The 19,445-nt window shown below is 54.4% G+C and overlaps 1 protein-coding gene across 4 annotated transcripts in view; it reads right to left on the minus strand.

Moving 5' to 3' along the window:
• ADCYAP1R1 (ADCYAP receptor type I) overlaps window positions 1-19,170 on the minus strand; it is a 64,412-nt gene extending 45,242 nt beyond the window's left edge. For 3 of the 4 annotated variants that reach the window (XM_010365072.2, XM_010365071.2, XM_010365070.2), the window contains exons 1-3: window positions 18,783-19,170; window positions 8,184-8,305; window positions 6,552-6,657 (exon numbers count right to left, since the gene is read on the minus strand). In XM_010365072.2, the coding sequence (XP_010363374.1) occupies window positions 6,552-6,657; window positions 8,184-8,234 (157 nt within the window). In that variant the 5' untranslated portion in view covers window positions 8,235-8,305; window positions 18,783-19,170. The remainder of the gene's footprint in view (window positions 1-6,551; window positions 6,658-8,183; window positions 8,306-18,782) is intronic. The other variant, XM_010365069.2, reaches the window with a different exon arrangement.
• Between the last annotated feature and the right edge of the window lie 275 nt (window positions 19,171-19,445).

The following is a 19,445-nucleotide window of genomic DNA, read 5'->3' on the forward strand; positions in this document are numbered from 1 at the left end:
TCCCCTTCTTCCTCCAGAGGTTGAAAATCAGAACAGATCCTGTTCTCTGTGAGACCTCTCCACTCCTGACAACACTCCAAGCCTCGTGGCTCCATCTGTGTATAGGCCCCCACTGGGGGACATGGGGAGAGGAATGCAGGCCGGGGGGTGGATGGGGGAGTGCTGCATACACTTTCTGGAGCTGCTCCCACCTAAGACATTATAAAGTGCCCAGGAGTGGCAGTGAAGTGTGAGAGCAGGAGGGAAGGGATCCACTCAGGCAGGGTGACTGAGAGAGAACGCACGAGCTATTAGCTTTTGTCTGGAACAAAATAAGGAGCTAATCCTGGGTTGTCATGGTGATGATTTTGTCCAGTTCTACAGTGTTCAAAACTCCATAGAGCAGGGCACCAAAGAGACTCAGACAAAGCCATGGTCCTTCCTTTGAGAAGCCACCTGAGGATGCCCAGGTATTGTTAGAACAAGGTCCCCATTTTAGCATGCAATCCAGGGTAAAAACAATTCAATTTACCAAAATTTACTTTACAGCCAATGTTTCTGTTCCATAAAATGAGGACCCCGCTGTGAGCTGAGTGCTGGGGGTGGCATAGGACTAAAGATGCTGCCATCCCCTTTGGAAGTCAGTGGTTTTCAAAGTATGGACCGCAGACCAGCAACACCACCTGGGAACTTGCTGGAAATGCAGATGCTCAGGCCCCATCCAGCTCTACTGAATCAGAAACTCTTGGGGTGGCCCCAGCAATCTGTTTTAACAGAAGATCTGATATTCAAGTTTGAGAATGACCAGACTTCAGGAAAACACAAGTTTGGATAGAAGTGAAACCCTCTGTCAGACAGGAAATAAGTTCCTCAGCATGAGGGTCCCTGCAGACACCACCCTTTCCTCAAGCTTGAGGCCTGTTGAGTCTCAGAGCAGCTGAGAGGCCCAGACAAGAAGCTCCTCCTGCTCTAAGGATGGGGAAGCCTTGGCCCAGCCCTGATGTGCTTCCCTCCTCTTGGCCTCTCCCCTCTAGTGAAGGCAGAAAGGACTGGTTCAAGGCACTTGGTGCCCTGGAGAGGCCTCTGAGACCAGGTCAGAATAGCAATGAGCAGGCCTTTCCATCCTCCCTCCAAGCCTGCTCTCTGCTGCTCCTGCTATGGCCACCACAGGCCTCCTCTTCCTTCTCCACCAGAGTGTGGGGACCCCCATTGAGGACCACACTGACCAACCCTGCTTAGATGCAAGGAAGGTTTCTGGGCTGATGAAAATCTGCAGCCCTGCAAAGAAGAGATGCTGGCTGGTCTCATCCTGGGCAGGCAGACTGCAAAGTAAACAGAGCTGAGAGCTGTGTGGCCTGGGGATGCCAATTCCCAGGTACAGGTGTTCTTTGTCCCTCCCTTCTGGCCACGACAGCACTGCGGGAGAAAGGGCACTTCCTGTCTGAGATAACAGACCTGGGTCCCATCTCAGAGCCGGCTCTGCCTCCAGTGTGGTTGGCCAATGACCATCACCTCTGGCCTCAGCCTCCGTGGGCATCACATGATAGAGCCAATTTGGTATTGGCTCAAATTCCATTAGCATTTGGGGGTTTGGAACCAGGGACAAAACGACTAACTATGTCTCCAAAGCCCCTCCTCTCCTCAATAAACACCTTTAAAACATGACAAGGATTTTGCAAACAAAGCAAGGCAGGCTGCAAGCTTGCTTTCACTCCCTATGGCCATCTCTCTGGGCTCTATTTTTCACTCCCATTAAGCTGCCTGCTACCATGGGTGCCTCCCCTCAGCATCATCCTAGGTTCTCTTTGGAGTGGAGGTCCCAGGACCGGTGAGGAGCAGGGGCTTGAAGGAAACAAGTGCCTTCCTGGAGCCCCCTGGAGCCCCCCAGCCACACACACACAGTGCCACGGACATAATTCAACTAAGATCAGGGCTCTTGTTCCAATTGACTCATATTACTAGATTTAAAAGATTGTGGAAGACACACAAAATATATAAAAGTATGTTAAAACTCTATAAAAGACACTGTTGTGAGTTTACACTCACAGGCATTGGAACAAGCTGTCAGGTTTCCTTTTTCAAGTGTGTTTCAAGGACATCAGCTGAACTTTGGCCAGCGTTCTGTGCATGGTGTGTGTGCTTGGGGACCACCCGGGCAGGGAAGGCACAGGAAAGAGATGCAGTAGGAGGGCTGGCATGGATTAATAACACAACATATAGATGTCGATTCTTTGGTACACTCAGATTTGACTCGGCTAGTAGTGAGCTCCCCAGCTTGGCTTATCTGGGCCCTGAGGGGCTACTCTCTGCCTGAGATCACTTGAGTACCCTGGTGGATGCTGTGCTCTGGCCAGTGGTTCTCAGACCTGGATACACATCACCTGGAGGCTTTTAACACAGATCTGCATGGAGTCCTCCTGACCCAAACGCTGAGGACTTTGGTCTGGAGAGGGGCCTGGACATCAGCATCTTTAAATGCTCCTGGGGCCTCTACAGTGCTGCAGGTGTGATGACAGGACTGGAGGCCCATCTTTCACAAGTGTGTTTAATTTGGAGCCAAGAAGCCCAGCTCCAGTCAGGGCGCCCCTAAGAGCAGGCCAGAGGTTCTTAAGGTGCAATGGGGGAAAAGTAAGGCTTTCCCTGGTGAGTGACAGCAAGGTCAACGCTCTCCCTGAACTTGAGGTCCCCTTGAGGGGAGTCCTCCAACCTCAGCCTGCAGGGCAAGCTCTTCAGACCACAACCCCAAAGTGAGGGGGATGGACGCTGCTTCTCAGGACAGCTTCCCCAGGGGCCTCTCCTCATCCTGGCCTGCCGCTCTCCTTCCCAAGCAAGTCATTAGAGGCCGAGACCTCATTCTATCCTGGGCCTCAGAAACACAAACACCCTTTGGCCTTTTCAAAGCTAAGAAAAGGGCAGACCTCGAGCACATTTCAGGGCCCCTCTCTCCCAAGGCCTCTTTCCAGCCTCACTGCAACTGCCTCTGCTATATGACCTTTCACCCTGGCAAGGGGAAAGCTGAGGGCCAGGGCATCTCCTCACTCCTCTTCTGAGCAGCAATGCAGCCCAGGGGCGAAGGCGTGGACTCCAGAACCATCCGCATGCACACCTTGGCTCCACCTTCCCAGCTGAGGGGTTTACTAGGTAAGAGACAAGCAACCTAACCTCTCTGTGTCTAAGCAGCCTCATGTGTTAAATGGGGGTAAAACTCTACCCAGCCCATAGGCTGGTGAGGGTTAAATGAGTTATTGAGCGTGAGCACGTGCACGTGTGTGTGTGTGTGCGCGCGCGCTTGCGCACATGCGTGCATGTCTGAGAGAGAGAGAGACAGAGAACCCAGCGCCCGCCTTGAAGTGCTGGCTGTTACAGTGCTCACCCTCCTTACTCACTGCTCCCCTTCCACCCTTCTCCAGCTGAATGCTTCTCTCCACCTTCCCGTACTCTCTCCATCTGCCCTCTGAAGCCCAGATCTGGTCCCTAACCTCTCCCCTGCTCTTCCAGAGAGTCTTGCAGGATTGTTCCAAGTGGCACTGACCTGCTTCCTAGAGATGTCTCTCTACTCCCCAGAAGAACTGGGATCTAGCAGAAGGTGGGAGCCCTGGAGACCCCCAACACTCCAAGATGACAGCTCCTAATAACTACAGTGTCTTAGTTAAGCGCTTAGCAAATGCCATATGCTGTCCTTAGCACTTCTCACAGGTTTTTATCACTTAATGCAATAATCCCATGTGGTAGGTATTATTTTTCCTCCATTTTTCAGACATGAAAATTAAGGTATTAAGGGCCCTTCAAAGATCCCACGGCTGGTGCTGGGGCTGGGAGGGTGCTGGGACCCAGAGTGTGTCACTCTTCAGAGGTGGTGCATCCCAGAAGTTGAGGGTACAGGCTGCCGGAGGGCAAGTTCCACCTCTGCCTCTTAATGGACTATGTCCTTAAGCACAGTACCTCCTTGTGCCTCAGTTCCCTTATCTATAAAATAGGGGTCATAATAGAACCACTCCCATCCCCCAGCCGCTGCGGTGGTAGAATGAAGTGCTGGCACAGAGCCTGGCACACAGGAAGTCTGTAGAGGGCCTGGCTATTAACATGATCCACTCCACCCCACTCATTTTAAAAGAAGATCCTGAGGCCCAGAGCAGGAAAGGGCCATGGAGTTGGTGGTCCAGCTGGGCCTTTAGTCTTTTCCTCTTCCCCACCTAATGGCTGCCCTTTGCTTCTGCTTAATTCGCTCAGCCCCACCCCATGATTCAAGGAAGGGGACGAGTAGGGAGAGATGAGGGACCCTCTCCTTTAGGCAGACTGTGAGAGGGTGCAGCCTCCTCTCCCATCTGGACAGGGTTAAAGGAGAGCTATTCACTCACCTCTTGGAGAATCCTTCACAACCTGACCTCCTATGACCAGCCCTGACTCACAAGGTCCCTGAAGGCGGACAAGTGGAGCCCCTGGGGCAGTTGCAGAGATACCAGCTCAGTGGGAGCCGGTCACTGCTTTCCCCTACCTTCAACTCCAGTGGAGATGGACATGAAATACACAATATCTGCTCCCTGGGCCCTCAGCCATGCCCCCTCGACAGCCCAACCCATCTGCTCCAATTCTGAGTTCCAAATACAGGAGGTTACTCACTACTGCCAAAAACACCAGGCTCCTGCCTCTTGTGGATTCCTCAGCCTACCGTGTCCACCCATTCGTCTATCCTTCAATTCTCCACTGCCTTCAAATGCCTACCTATCCCTTGGGCCTAGCTCAAGGGTTCTCAACACTAGCTTCTCATTAGAATCGCCTGGGGAGCTTTTAAAAACTATGGTGACTATGACGGACTCAGGCTTCTGATTTAATTGGTTTGGATTGTGGCTGGAGTACATTTTTCTGAAAGTTCCCCAGTGATTCTGATGTGCAGCCAGGTTTGAGAAGCAAGGATCCAGTTTCAATATATGAATCCTTCCCACAGAGAACTTATCTCTTCCTCTCCTGAGCACACCTGCAGGTGAGACCTGCTCCCCAGCACTGGCCTGGCCCCTCCAGGGATGCTGTATGTCCAGCCTGGCATCCATCTCCCTTGTCTCTGCCGTGACATTCCTGTGGACAGGCCTGTCTTGCCCTCTCAGCCCAGAGTTCAACAAGCAGGTGTGCAATTAAACTGCACACAGCTTACACCAAGGTCCCTGTCCCACCCCAGCCCCTGCCTCTATTCTTCCCTCCTGGATGCTTTTATTGCTCAACCCCAAATGTATCCAAGACATGTGATGCAGGAGCAATGGCCCTGGGTTGGGAGCAGGACACCCGGGTTCCAGACCCACCTCAGCCTGATCCTCCATGTGATCCACACCATCCCTGCCCTCAGGGCTCGGCAGTCCCACCCTCCAAACAGAGACTTGGACCAGATATTCTTGGGGTATTCTTTGAGTCTCCTCCAACAGTGTGCCCTTCTGGGCCCCCTGCCTCAGTTTCCCTCACTGGTGGGGCTCCAAATCCCCATTCAGCCTTGGTTAGGGCTGAGCAAGAGCTCAGCTGGAGGCAAAGGCCAGCACAGCCCAGAGTAGCTCCCTCACCAGTTAATGTTCACTGAGAAGCAACTGGCCGGGGAGCTCCATCCAGTGGGACCATTCCATTTAACTGGGCTGCGGATTAATCAAGTGCTTAAACAGATGGTGCTCAGAGGATCCAGAAGGAAAAATGAATCCCTCCGGCCTGAGCAGAGAGTCCTACCCTTAGGCGGCATGGAGCCAGTCCTCCAACGATTGAGGCACAAGTGAGGCTGGAGAGGCCTCTGTGATGCCCCCTCCCCCAAATCCCCAACTTCCCCTGAGGCCAAGATTCGAAGGCACCTTTGCTGTGTGAGCCTTAGCTTCCCATCTGCACAATGGGGAGTTAGGATGAGAGGGGTTCAATGGGGCCACTGGTTCTCACCAGGGATCGTGTCACTCCCTTGGGACATTTGAAATCTTGGGAGGCATTTTGTGGCTGTCACTGGGATCGGGGTACTATGGGCATTTAGAGGGGGAGGCTAAGAACGCTCAATGTCCTGCAACGTGTGCTTCCTCCAGCGCAGGGAAGCAGGACCCTCCTCAAATGCAGTCCCAGGAGAAGCATTGTACCCAAGTCTTCAAGACTGCAGTTCCTGCTGCTGCTTTCTTCTCTGACTTCTGATGCAATGAGCAGAGGAGATTGGAAAGGACCCCACATTTCCTTCCCTGGGTTGACCAAGTGCTCTACAGCTCAGCCATAGGCAACAGCTGTGTCCCTGCTGCCACCAGGCCCATTCTGCTGCTAACAAGCTCTTGACAGCCACTGCCCAGCCCAGGCACCAAAGCTATCCTAGCCGCTGTGGGAGAGAAGGCGGCCATGTCCAGTTACCCAGAACAGCTGTGAAGCATCCAGGCCACACGAACCTTGAGGACGGCAGCCCCAGCATCATTGCCCAGAGCAGATCCAGAACATCAGTATTCCGAAGGGCTTTCTGAAGGCCCCAGAAACCCATACCCTTGACCACTCTCTGCTAAGTGGGCCTGAGAACAGGAAAACAGTTCTGAAAGCTGGCACTGGGGACGTGGCAGGCTCCCTACTGCCCCGCTCACCTGGAGAGGAATCATTGAAGCCCATCAGCTCATTGGCCCTCTGGATCTTCTCCAGGCACATGGCTTGCTCCTTCTTGAAGATGCAGTCAGAATGCATGGCAGGGGCCTGTAGGAGAACACAGGATGTACAGTGGGAGCGGGTAGGAAGGCCGCCTGTAGGCTCTCCTACCAAAGCCCCAGGGGCAGTGTCCTGGAGAGAGTGGGGAGTAGAAGCAGAGAGGAGAGTGACAAGAGATGTCAGGGCCAGCAGGGGCCCTGACATTCACCTTGAGAGATACCATGAGGGCTCTTCTCAGTCACCAGCTCAATGTGTGGCTTTGGACAGGTCCCACTCCCTCCTGGGCTCTCAGTTTCCACATCTTATAACAATATTAGCAAGCGCATACAGCACTTCACTCTGTGCATGCATTATTCTGAGTGTCATATGTGTGCGTGTGTATGGATCTGGAGAGTACTATGCAGTACTATTTTTATCATTTTCCATTTTACAGATGTGAAAACTTAAGTACAGAGATGTTAAGTCACTTGCTCAAAGTCATGTGGCTCAGTAGACTGAAAAGCCAGGATTCCAACCCAGGAGGTCTGACTCCAGCAGCCACGAGGCTACTACTGCAGTTTAAAGGAGAAAACAAGTGGTAGGGGAGAAGTCAGGCTGAGAAAGCTCATTGTCTCTTTCCTCCAGGGGCTCAGGAAGAAGGTGCCCCCAGCAGCTGCAGGATAAGGAGCAGTGGTGCCATTTAGTGGGGACTACTCACCATCCTTATTTACAGAAGGAGAAACTGGGGCTCAGAAAGGTTAAGAAACTCCAGCCCAAAGTTACACCGCTGGTTAATAGCAGATATAGGCTTCAAGTTCAGGACCAAGTAACTTCACAGTCTATGCACTGCTATTATGACAGCTGCTTCCAAATGCTGTCGCTTTAACACAAGACCCCAGGGCAGGGATGGTTCCCAGGGGGTTGTCAGCAAGTATGGAGGCAGTCACAAGGCATTTGAGTTGCCAAGGGCCATGTTTGGGGACACAGTCCAACCCCTACTATTCACAGATGTGCAGGCAGTTTTCAGGGAAAGGGACAGGCTTGTCTGTGGCCACACAGTGAGTCAGGGCAGAGGCAGGACTGGTACCCAGGGTTCTGAGGACAGCCTCACCCACTGCTATTCTGAACTCTCAGGTAGAGTGGTGGGACCAATACCTGGGAGTCCTCCTCTGCCCACTCCCCATCCCCACCTTTGCTCAGGGAGAGACCTGAGCGGGGGCAGCCTTCTGAGTTCTGTCCTGGCAGGGCATTGTGGGATGGTGACGAGAAAATCAAAAGAGCCTTCTGCAGCCCTGACCAGGGTTCCTGCATTCAGCTGAGCAGGTTGTGTACTGTGCAACTCTAAAGGTTGCCACACATTACCATCATAAAGATTTGTAAATGTTGTAATCATTTCTAGTCAAATCAGTACAGGGTCTTGAGGAAGGCATGTCTTTTCTGATTCACACAAAGGCACTGGGTGGCCCAGTGGTGGTGTTGGCAGAAATACCAGCCAGATGAATAGCTGAGCTGAGGGCACACATAAAACATGGGTTCTCTGGAGTGGGGGTTCAGGTGAGCCTGGGGTTCCCAGAGAGACGTTCCTGGGCCCTTACCATAGGCAGCAGGAGGAGAGCAGCCAGGGAAACCTGCACGACACAAGCCATGACACTTCTTGGCCAGCACCACTGGCCTCCCACTGACAGCAGCTGTGGGTCAGCCCCAACGCGTCTCTGGGCTAGAGAGGAAGGAAAGATGTGAATCCTGTGAGCCCAGTGCAGTGGCAGGGGTGAGACCACCTCCCTTCCTTATTTCCCCAGCTCCCTGGAGCACAGCTTTCAGCCTCCAACGATAACCCCACCTCCCTGCCTGCATCCGTCTTGCTTTTTCTTCTTCTGCCCTGCAAACATGTGCTAGGCACTCAGTCTGTGCTAGGTGCTGGGATACTATGGGTACACACTGGCTCAGCTCCACCAGTCTCCTGGCATGCTCTGGAATGACTTTCTCCTTGGCAACAGAGGGACTGCCTCCCCAAATCTTTGCATTTTCCCCCTCCTCCACAGTGACAAAGCTTTCGCTGGCACATGCATGCTCACCTAGAGATGACATTTCCTGGTATCTCTAGACTGGAGGTGTGGGCACATGATGAAGTTATTAGCACTTATGGAATGTGGGTGGCAGCCTGTGGCCACATCTGCACCCTCTGTGCATGAGGTCCTGGCATGATCTCTGCTCCTGCTCTTTAACCCTTCCCAAATGACAAACCCGACTTTGACAGTGTGGACGTGAACAGGATCTGAGGGGGGTAGGGAGCAACGCTGCGAGAGGAGGCAGGACCACAAAGTGACCTTGTGGAACCCAGCCACCCAGCCTGCCTGGAGGCCCACCTAGCTCCAGACTGTTACACCAGCAGGAAACCACCTTCTAGCTAATTACCCCCTTAAAGGGCCTCTTTGTTCCAGCTGCCTGGCCTGGTTCCCTAACAATTACACCCTCTTTTTGCCCTACCTCACTCTACTTCATCTTCGGGATAAAGCCTTAAACCATGACATGGAAAATACAGTGGCAGCTGAAGCATGTGCTCAAGCCTCAGAGCTGCAGGAGCTCCAAGGGGCAGGTCTGCAAGGACTGGGGCCACTGGTGGGGACCAAACAGATAGGTTACAGGGAGTCGAAAAAGGAGGCTGCAAGAGCCCAGCATGCTTCCAGGGGAATAGTATACTCTGCTTCTAAAACTGATCATTATGACATACACCCTACAACACAGCAATTCTGCATCTGATAAATATTTGCACTTGGACGAAAAGAAGCACATGCAAGCACATTCGCCACCGCATCCTTTAAAATAGCATCAACAATAAAAAATGGGACAGCAAAGCATCCATCAACAGGCACTGCTAAATAGGCTCCAGTAGAGCTGTGCAATGGTTATGGTTATTTAAAAATTATTATTACTATTAAATTATTATAAAAGAGATTGAGTAGGCCCATATCAGGGCACAGCTAACCCACAGGTGCCTGGCCCAGGAGGCCATGGGGGGCCCGAGCAAATCCTTCATGTGTATCCCAACCATTAGTCCTTGCACACCCCCCACCAGCGGGCAGAGCTGCTGCACCCCAGGGGCCTTTGTGTCCCTCACTCTCTGCCTAACCACATCCCCTCCCTCTCTCCTTGCCTCCCACAGGGCCTCTCCAAGCTCAAGCTGGAGATAAGCAGGCATCCAAAAAGTGGAAATAAAACCAGCTGCAGGAAGGCTCAAAAAGAGGGAGCCCCCATCTCCCCATATTATGCACCAGGGCTCACTCAGAGATGCGGAGGGAGGCCTCAGATATCCCCAAGAGATGCTCCAAGAAGCCTGGGGACCATGGCAACACTGGCCCAGCCTCTTCCTGTGGGTCAGGGAAGACAGGGCAGGCTGGGGAAGCACTGGTCTCAGCAGTCCTGGGCACCCTGAGGCACCATCTCTACCAGGCACTCAGGCTTCGGTCTCTGTACCAGCTCCCAGGGCTTGCCAGGCCCCTGGTGGCCACAGGCTACCTCTGGTGTGACCTAGCACTAGTGGCCCCCAAAGGGCTTGGTCACTTCTACCAGCCCTGGGGAACCCAAGGCTCTGCCTGCAAAGAGAAAACCCTCCTGACTTGCCTGGCTGCGAGGGAGGAGTGTCTGGCACCAGTGACCCTCGGCAGAGGCTGGAGGCCATCTCTCTAGGCCAGCAGAGTGTTGTGGGGAGATCCTGCAAGGCAGAGAGCCTCCAAGATCAGGGGTTGATTCCCTGCACCTTCCACAACCTCAGGCCACAAAGGTGAAAACAGAGCTCCTTGCTCTCAGCAACACCTTGAGATGGCAGCAGCACTACCCCTGTTAAGACTGGGCTGCCCTCTAGCGGATACTCACTGCTTCCCCAGCAAAGGCCTAACCTCTGACCCCAGTATGAAACCTGGGCTGCCCACTAGAGTCATCTGAGCTTTCCAAAACTACCCCTGCCCCAATGAATCAGAAGCACTCAGCTGTGGTTCGGGCAGCAGTGGTGTTTAAAGTTCTCCAGGTGATGCTCGTGTATAGTTAGGATTATAAAGCCTCTATTTTAACCTTTATTAGAACCCAGGGAGCTGGCACAGAGGAAACCAGGATTTTGAACAGCTCTGGTGGGGTGGGGGAGCGGGTGGCAGCAAGCAGACAGTGAGTTTGTGTTTTGAGGACTGGTGGATTTCTGATTCTGTTTCTCTCTCTTTCACACACCCACACACACCCACACACACACACACACACACACACAGAAACAGGTCCACAGAGATGATCATAAAGACATGTCAACCCTACAGAGACAAAGAGACATTTATCCCCAGGGCCACCACTTGAAGATATCAATATAAACTCCCATGATGGGATACACAAGGTAGAGATTCTTTCAGGGACCAACAGGCAACCACACACACACACACACACACACACACATACACACACACACTCCTTCGCAGACACATAGAGGACCACACACGGAAAGAAGATATGTGCAGATGCAAGCACACGGCAATTCAGATGTCACATATCAGACTGTAGATATACAGAACAATTCACGCTGACACACACTCAGCAAAGGCCTTCAGCTATAGAGAGGCAATAAGATATATTCGGATTCAGATATGGGTGCAGGTATAGGCACGACACACACATACACACGTGTGTACATGCATGTACACATGCAGGGATGCCCAGACTTGCAGGGGCCTCGCCCGTGCTGTGGGAAAGGCAGCTCCTCAGCTATAGCTGCAGTGGACTGCAGACAAGCTCCAGCAGAGGCCCAGCCCCGACCCACCCCCAGCCCCCTGCTTCATCACCAGGCTGTTTACCAGGAGACAGGTGTGCCCCGACCCCAGTGACCCAGGGTAAGGGAGCTGGGGCACTCTCACTAGGGCACCTCCTCTGGAACTAGACCCAGGGTTCTTGATTCCCACTGTTACCTTCTCTTGGTCCCCACACCCATTACAGTCCACCCACTGCCCAACTGGACACAGATGCCCCTGCCAGCAAAGAGGAGGAGAGAGAGAACCTGGGAGCTCCCAGGACTTGACTCGGCTGGGGACCTCAGGGATCACCTCCCACAGCCTCTCCCCTCTCTGGGTGGTAATCCTTTCAGGCACTTCTGCCCCCACTGCAACGCTGCACTGCCCCCCGCTGAACAACGCTCAGAGTTTACAGACTTAGGCCGCCTGCCCCAAACCAAGTGCTTCTCTGCAGTGTCCCTCTGAGATGGGTCCCCTCACTTGTTGGCCACCCCAGCCCTGCCAGTGGCTCCTCCTCCTCCAGACTCTCCCAAGCTGCTAGTGACACCCTCAAGGGACAGGCCAGGCCCTGCGACTGCAGCCCAGGGTTGAACTCTCCCCTCCCTGAGGATGGATTTCAACCGAGCCGCAAAAGTGGCTCAGGATGGGAAAACGGGTCACCTCATATTCCCTGGCTCTCTCTCTTGGGTCCAGGATCTGTTGGGGCAGATAGTTTTTAAGGATGATTAAAGTTACCTCCTGGCATTTAGTATAACAGACTTCGGACCATTTTGCCAGAAGTTTTTGCCCTAGGAGCTTGGGAAAACAGCTTAACTTCTCTGTGCCTTCTTTTTATCATCTGTAAAATGAGAGTAATATTAATGTCTATCTCACAGATGTTACAGTGAGGCATCAGCAAATTTATACAAATAAACTATAGAGTATGTACTATAGCCTGGCACTCAGTAAGGGCTATACATGTGTTAATTATTATTATTATCTCACCACTTTGTCTTCAGACTTTTTGCACCCTCTTGCTATCACCTCCACCCCCACAGCACCGTGTAACATTCAAAATGGGAACAGGAGGCCTCCTGTGATTTTATTTACTAATGGCTAACATTTATTAAATACTCAGTATGTGCCAGACACTCTTCCAAGCAATAAACATGTGTTAACTCATTTAACCTGCCTGAAATAGTTACTAGCATTAGCTCATTCTATAGCAGAGGTGACTGACGCACAGAGAGGGTAAGCAACTTCCCCAAAATCACACAGCAAGTCCCTGGTAGAGCTGGGAAGTAAATCCAAGCAGTCTGGCTCCAAAGTTGGTGCACTCCATCCCTATGCTTCCACTGCCCTCTCTTACTGGTCAAAGGAGATCAGTTCAGAGTCCACTGGTACCCTAGTAGGGACCCCCACACACACCTCCAGGGGTTAGTCAGGCCCACCACTACACCCATTTACATATCTATATCTAGTTTCCTCCTTAGGAAGAGTTCGTTACAGATACAACATTTCAGACCTGAAATAGACTTTAAAGCCCACCTCCCAAGGTGCAGATGGGGAAACTGAGGCCAGAGAAGGCGACACACTTTCCAAGGTCACACAATATAGAGCCTGGAGGCTTGCCTGGCAGGAATGGGATGTGTGACAGATACCTGGACTGTAAGGGAATTCAGGGGGATCCCAATAGCACACCATTGCCCCTTCCTCCTCAGGCCTCATAAGTCCAGCCACCAAACCTAGAGTTAAACTGACTACAGCAGCCATGTCCTCCTCTGAGTTGCTGCACCAAGCAGCGGTGGCTCCTGCACACAGAGGATGGCATCATCAGTCAGCACATGGGAGCGAGCGGTGACTCACTGGGCTAGCAGACTTTCCACATCTCTGTGCAGAGGGGACTCAGAGACCCTCCAGCCGTCCCTGTACTGTCCAAAGCCCGGCAGAGCCCTTCTGCTTCCCCTGGCTGAAGGCAACTCTGCTCTTGAGATGGGCTTGCCCCACTCCAGCGTCTGGCCCAGGCCCACAGTGGGAAGCTCTGATGTCCCTGTGCCCTTCCCAACCAGCCCTGAGCAGCACAGGTTCCTCTGCCGCACATAAGCCCACACAGGTGTGTGTGGACAACCTACCCCACCTCTTCTTTGGATCACACAGCCCTGGGACTCTAATCTGCCCCTCAAGGGGCTGGGGCCATCTGTGCCACCTCTTACTGGAATCTTCTGGCCACTCAGCATCCCTCCCCATTACAGGGCAGGACAGGCCTGGATACTAGAAAGGAGATGGCCAGGCTAAGTACATCACTCGCCTCCCCTGCTCTCCCCATGCTCCCTTTACTCATGACAGGGGAGCTGGACTACCCCTACTTCCTCTTCTCCCTCCTAGGGCCAGGAACAAGGGAGAGAAGGCTGAAAGATGAAACACTGCCCCCCTCCCACTCACCCCTCAAAGGGAGGGACAGAAGCTACTGCAGGGAAGGAGGGGAAACCCTCTAGAACCTCCTTCCTCCTCAAGAAGACCAGAGCCGATAAAGGGCACAATGGCAGGCGTGACAAGGTGACAGGAGTCAGGCCACCAGATGGGCCCTAGTGATGATCCCACTCGTGCCCTGCATTTCGTACAAGCTTGGGTGGGGAACCAGGTCCAAGGCAGGGAAGGGCCAGGCTGGGGCACCCATGAACGTTGGCAGTATCATCCCATCTCACTGGTGAGGCTCTGAGGCCCTAGGAGACGAGGAAACTTCCCCAAGGTCATGCTGCCGAGTCCTTCCCAGGGTCCTGTGAGGAGTCTTCTTCCATACTGGATAGTGCAGGGACCTTTCCTGACCTGGAGGTGTCAGGGAGTGCACCCCCTGGGCCAGCTAAGAGGAGGAGGAGGAAGAAGGCAGAAGATAAATGCAGGGAGAAGAGGGAGGTAGGAAGGGAAAGGATTGAGGGAATGAGAGGAGGAGGGAGGGGAGGAAGGGGAACAGGAAGCCTGGCCAGAGAGAGGCACAAGCTTGTGGACGGTGTTCACTGAGCACCTACCCGGCAGGGGGTATGGCTTGAGGAGGAGTAGCTCTGCACTGAGAACCTTTCGCTTGGTGCAGACCCTGGTTAAGCTTCAGCCTCTCCTAAGTGAGCATGAGCCCAGCTCTGATGTGCGTGTGCCCATAGCACCTGGCACAGGCAAGACACATGAGTGCCCAGAAAACTTGGATGAGTGCCCCCTGGATGGATTTGGGAAGGTGATTCCAGGGTGTCAAGCAGCACAACAAGATATCAGGAGTTGGTGAGGTGGATGAGAGGGTGGAGGGCTGGTGCCAGTCTGTGGAAGCTGGAGGGTTGTTCCACCGGACAGAGGTGGGGCAATGAAGAGTTCTAAGCAAGGGAGTGGAGTGATCAGTTTCTCATTTAGAAAATATCCCTTCAAAGGCTGGGGAGCAAAGACAAGGGAGGAAAGTGCAGGCAGAAATGTACCCTGAGGCCCTTTTCTGGATCTGGGGTAGAGGTGATGGGGTACTAAGCTGAGCAGGAAGGCGGTTGGGATGGAAAGTGGGGGACAGAATCCAGAGACACGGAAAAATCAGACAGGAGTGTCTCCTTGGCCCATCCCCACCACAGGTGGCAGGAAGGAAATTTCAGGAGGAGGCAGTAGAGAAAGGAAGAAACACAAGATAGGACCTGGTTCACTACACAAGCCCACAAGCCTCAGATCAGTGGCTGGGAAGTTCAGAGGTGCCTAGGAAGGATACACACACACACACACATATATATATATATGTTTGTCTCAGTCAACCCTCTGCAGTGCCCATTGATCAGGAGGAAAAGATGAGGACAGCTAAGGCAATGCATGGAGTCTGTGGAGAGCTGAGATAAGAGTGTCCAGCTATCCTCCAAGGTCAACCCAAACCCCCAACACCACCTCCAGGAAGCCCACTCAGGCAGCACCTGCCCACCTGTCCTTTATGACCTTGCCCTCCTCCACTGAGAAGCCCCAGCCCTGAGATAAGGAGCCCCTCTCCTCTAAGCTGTTTCAGGTCTCGTCGTGTTCATTGTGAGTTTCGAGTCGTGTCTACAACAAGGGGCATGCCCAGGTTTCCGTGTGGCTTCCCCACCTGTGGGCATGGGCACAGACTGGGACACAAGGGGTGAATGGTAAAGGGGGCTCAGGAACTGTTTGGCAGGCTCAAGTGACAGCAGTCAGTTTTTCAGTCCTGAATGCTGTCTCTAGGTGTCTTCAGAGTGGGGGAATCGATCACAGGGACAAAGCGGAGGCCAATCTGGTGGAGGGTGCTGAGGCTAGGCAGGGAGCCTCTCCCATTAAACAGATGGGCACTCTGAGCTCCACGTAGAACGGAGCAAAGTATCCAAGGTACCATCAGGCATCTCCAGCTATCAGCGCTAAGTCCCTCCCTTCGTCAACCTCTCTGACCATTTCTCTTTCCTAACCTTACAACCCAGGAGCTGGCAACCCCTTCCAGCCAGTCAGATCCAGCCTGTAGCCTATTTTTGTACGGCCAGTGAGCCAGGAATGCTTTTTACATTTCTAAATGGTTGGAAAGAATTAAAAGAATCATATTTCACGACACAGGCAAAATGTATGAAATTCAAATTTCAGTGTCCATAAATAAAGTTTATCAGAACAGAGCCATGCTCACTTGTTTACATATCATCTAAGGCTGCAGTAGGCTACACAGTAGAATTAAGCAGTTGTATATGGACACAAGCGTAAAATAATTGCTATCTGGCACTTTACAGAAAAAGGTTGCCTACCCTTGTTCTAGGTTCATGCAACACACACACACACACACACACACACTTTCCTCCATTCATTTCAATATGCAGCTGGACTTTTACTAATGAAGACCTTTGTGATCTTCTTTGGGCAAATATCTCTGAGTCCCTGGGTGTGCCCAGATCTGTGTGAGAGGGTGTGTCTCAACATCCATTTGTCTTTCTGGTGTTGCTTGTCACTATTGTACCCCAGCTCTCTGGCAGGTGTCATAGAAAGCCTATATGCCTTCCTAGCTGTGTGTCACTCCCTCTCTGTGTGTCACTGTGGGGGTGGCTGTCACCGTTTGCCTCTGACGGCATCCAGAGCTCGGTACAAACACGTTGCAGCTGAGGCGTTTCCAGTCTCCATCTTGCCAGGCGGCTGGACCACTAAGCCCAACTCATTCAGACCCTGGAATCTTAGATTCCTCTCCTCAGGGAAGGCTGAGGGTCTCTGAGGCCTCTAGGCCTTCCAGGGTAGAAAACCACTTGGTAGCCCCTGTCTGGGGCATCAGGCCTCTGCTCACAAACCTGACTGGGACAGGAAACTCATTGTCACCTCCAGTGTCAGCCCCATGGTGGGTGGGTCTCAGGCAAGCAAGGCCTGCCTGGCACCCAGCTAAGCTCCAGCTCTGCACTTGGCACATCTTGGTTCTGCCCTGTGGCAGACAGCACAAGATGTCCTCCACTTAATCAGTGCCAGCCCCAGGTCAATGAAATGCTTGTCCCTGGGAGGGCGGCAACCTGGGACGCTCCAGCCTAAGCCCTGTCCCCAGGAGAAAAGCCACCCTGTGGCCTTGGCTTTCTTAGCCTCTCAGCCACATATACTATAAACTCCCATGTGTGTATTTATTTATTTGACATAAATTGAGGGAGTGTCCCAAAGTTGATGCACAACAGAGAGAGGTGGCCATGTGAAAAGCATGGGTCAAAAGTGTTTCTCCAATCAATCCCTTGCCAGCCTGAACCTTATACAAAACAGGACTTAATGCACCGCTTAGCCTAGATCAGTCCCAGTGCAGGAAAGGGATCCTTTCAGAGGCTCCCCACAGACACCTCCCCTCACCACACATGGGGGCAAACAGACTTTTGGGGGTCTTGCTCCAGACACCCAACCACCCATGAATCACCCATGGCCAAAGAGGAAAAGGACCGGGCCCGCCTCCATTGTCACCCCACACACACTTGTTGATGGATTGGTTGGAAAATCTGGCCCAGGGCCTGCTCAGCGTGTTCCATCTCCAATTTGTATGTTCAGATTTCGGCTTGTGTCCAAGCTGGTGCCTCTGCCTGCCCTCCCCAAGGTCGATGAGGAGCAGAACTTAGCTTAGGACTGGGGACTCCACCAGTCCTACTTGTACCCAGCACCAAACTCATTTAATTGGGGTCTCCTGATAAAACCTGGGTGCTGCCTGCTGCCCCTGCCCCCAAAGGTTCAAACATAGTTTTTCATCTTCTTGGGAATCCTACTGCCACTCAAAGCTTCTACCCTGACCTTCAGGATGCTTGTCTGTCTCAGGCCAGCTGCAGTCCCAGGGCAAGTTGCCCCCCACATGCTGCGTCCAGCCCCTTCCCATCCCCCAGCGCCTCCCCAGGGCCGCTCGTGGGAAAAGCCAAATACTGTGTCTTTGGAGAGGGCCAGGGGGGCTTTGTGGGACATCGTAAGGCTAGGGAAGATAAAGGGAGTCTGACGCACCTGCACTCAAAAACATAGGAATGGTCGGAAGAATTAGCAGGTGTCCACCCCTCACCCCCAGCATCTTCCAAAAGGGGGCTGAGCTCCATCCAGGGGTGAGGCTCCGCTCCTCAGTTCCACGTGAAATGCAGTCGGCTTCCGGCTGGGTTCCCTCCTGAGGGTCTAGCTGCATCCATTGGCTCCCCGGTCCCTTCTGAGCCCCCTAACCTGCCAAGGTCCCGCCGAGGATGTGGCCTCCGCCCCCCGCAGCTGCCGCAGGAGCCTCTGCCTTTAAAGCGGCCGGCAGGGGTCTGGGCGGGCCCACTTCAGCCTGGGAAGGCCGGTGTCGTTTCCCCACAGACCCCGCAGGGCGTTTCTTCTGGGACCACCGAAGCCTTAGCATCCCCAACCCCAGCCCCTCCGCGCCACGGGAAACCGAGACGACGCTCTTTTGAACAATCCCGAATGTGTCACCACAGAGGGGCATTCTACACTGGCCCCTACCGCAACCCCTACCTAGCACATTGCTTGCCCACCCCTCAAGCCCCGTGCGGACTGCGGTACCTAGCCCCGGGGGACTTTCCAGCCCTGCCTTCCGGATCCGCGTAGGTGCGTCCGTCCGCCTAGGGGTAGGGCGGCATGTCACTCCGGGTCCCTCCGGCCTCCTGGCTTCCTTGCCCCTGGTCTCCCTTCTCCGCATCAGGAGGGGCGCGAGATAGCTAGGCCGACCCCTACCCCGGCAGGCTGCGGCCATCGGCCGCCCGGAGCGCAGCGCCAGACACTTGGGTTGGGGGGTGTCATCCTGACGCGCAGGAAGGGCGCACAGGCGGTAGGGGGCTTCATTTGGGATCTGGAAGGTTTGCCTGGCGCCTGCCCTCGCCCACTCTCCGTCGGTGGAGGTCGCGGCTGGCGGAGACCGCCAAGCCAGAGGAGGGGATCCGAGGTCCCGGCTGGGCGAAGGTTCTGGAGCCGGGAGAAGACAGTTTAGGCGTGGAGGGGCAGCCGCGGCGGGGCGACCCTTACCTGCTCACTGCGGGGCCTGTCCGTGGGGCAGGGGCAGACTCCGCAAAGGACGCGCAGCCTGCGAGTCCGCGGCCCGCGCGGCGCGGGGATGGGGAGCGTGTGCGCCGAGGAAAGCGCGCCGAGCCGGGTCTCTGCACCTGTGTGGCCGCGGGCGGCCGGGGTCCGTTTGTCCCTGAGCGGCGGCGTGTGCGTGTGCGCACGCGGGGACCACGCTCGCCCGGAGCCGCCGCCGCCGCCGCCGCCGCCGCCGTCAGTCCCCGCCCGGGGCCAAGCGCAGCGCCCCACTTCGCCCGCCCCGCGCGGCGCGGCACGGCAGCCCAGCTCAGCTCAGTCCTGCAGGAGAGGCGCCGCCTCCGCCGCGAAGCCAGGCGGGGCGCTGGAGGGAGGCGACAGACCACCGCCTCCCCCTGCACACTTCGCAGTCTGGGGAGGGGGTGCTGCACGCCAATGAGCGCCCGGGGGCGGGGTTAGGCCGAGGGTTGTGCGGTGGGGGGCGCGGTGGGGCGCGAGGTGAGGGGCCAGGTGGGGGGCGCGGTGGGGGGCACGGTGGGGGCGCCGGGCTGCTCAACCTCACCCCACCCGCAGCACAGACCTGAGCAGGAGCTGCGGCGGGAAATCCCAGTGGCGGGAGTCGGGGTCGCTGAGGTGGAGGCCTCAGCCGCC

The sequence above is a fragment of the Rhinopithecus roxellana genome, chromosome 6 (assembly GCF_007565055.1).
Source record: "Rhinopithecus roxellana isolate Shanxi Qingling chromosome 6, ASM756505v1, whole genome shotgun sequence".
Classification (NCBI taxonomy): domain Eukaryota; kingdom Metazoa; phylum Chordata; class Mammalia; order Primates; family Cercopithecidae; genus Rhinopithecus; species Rhinopithecus roxellana.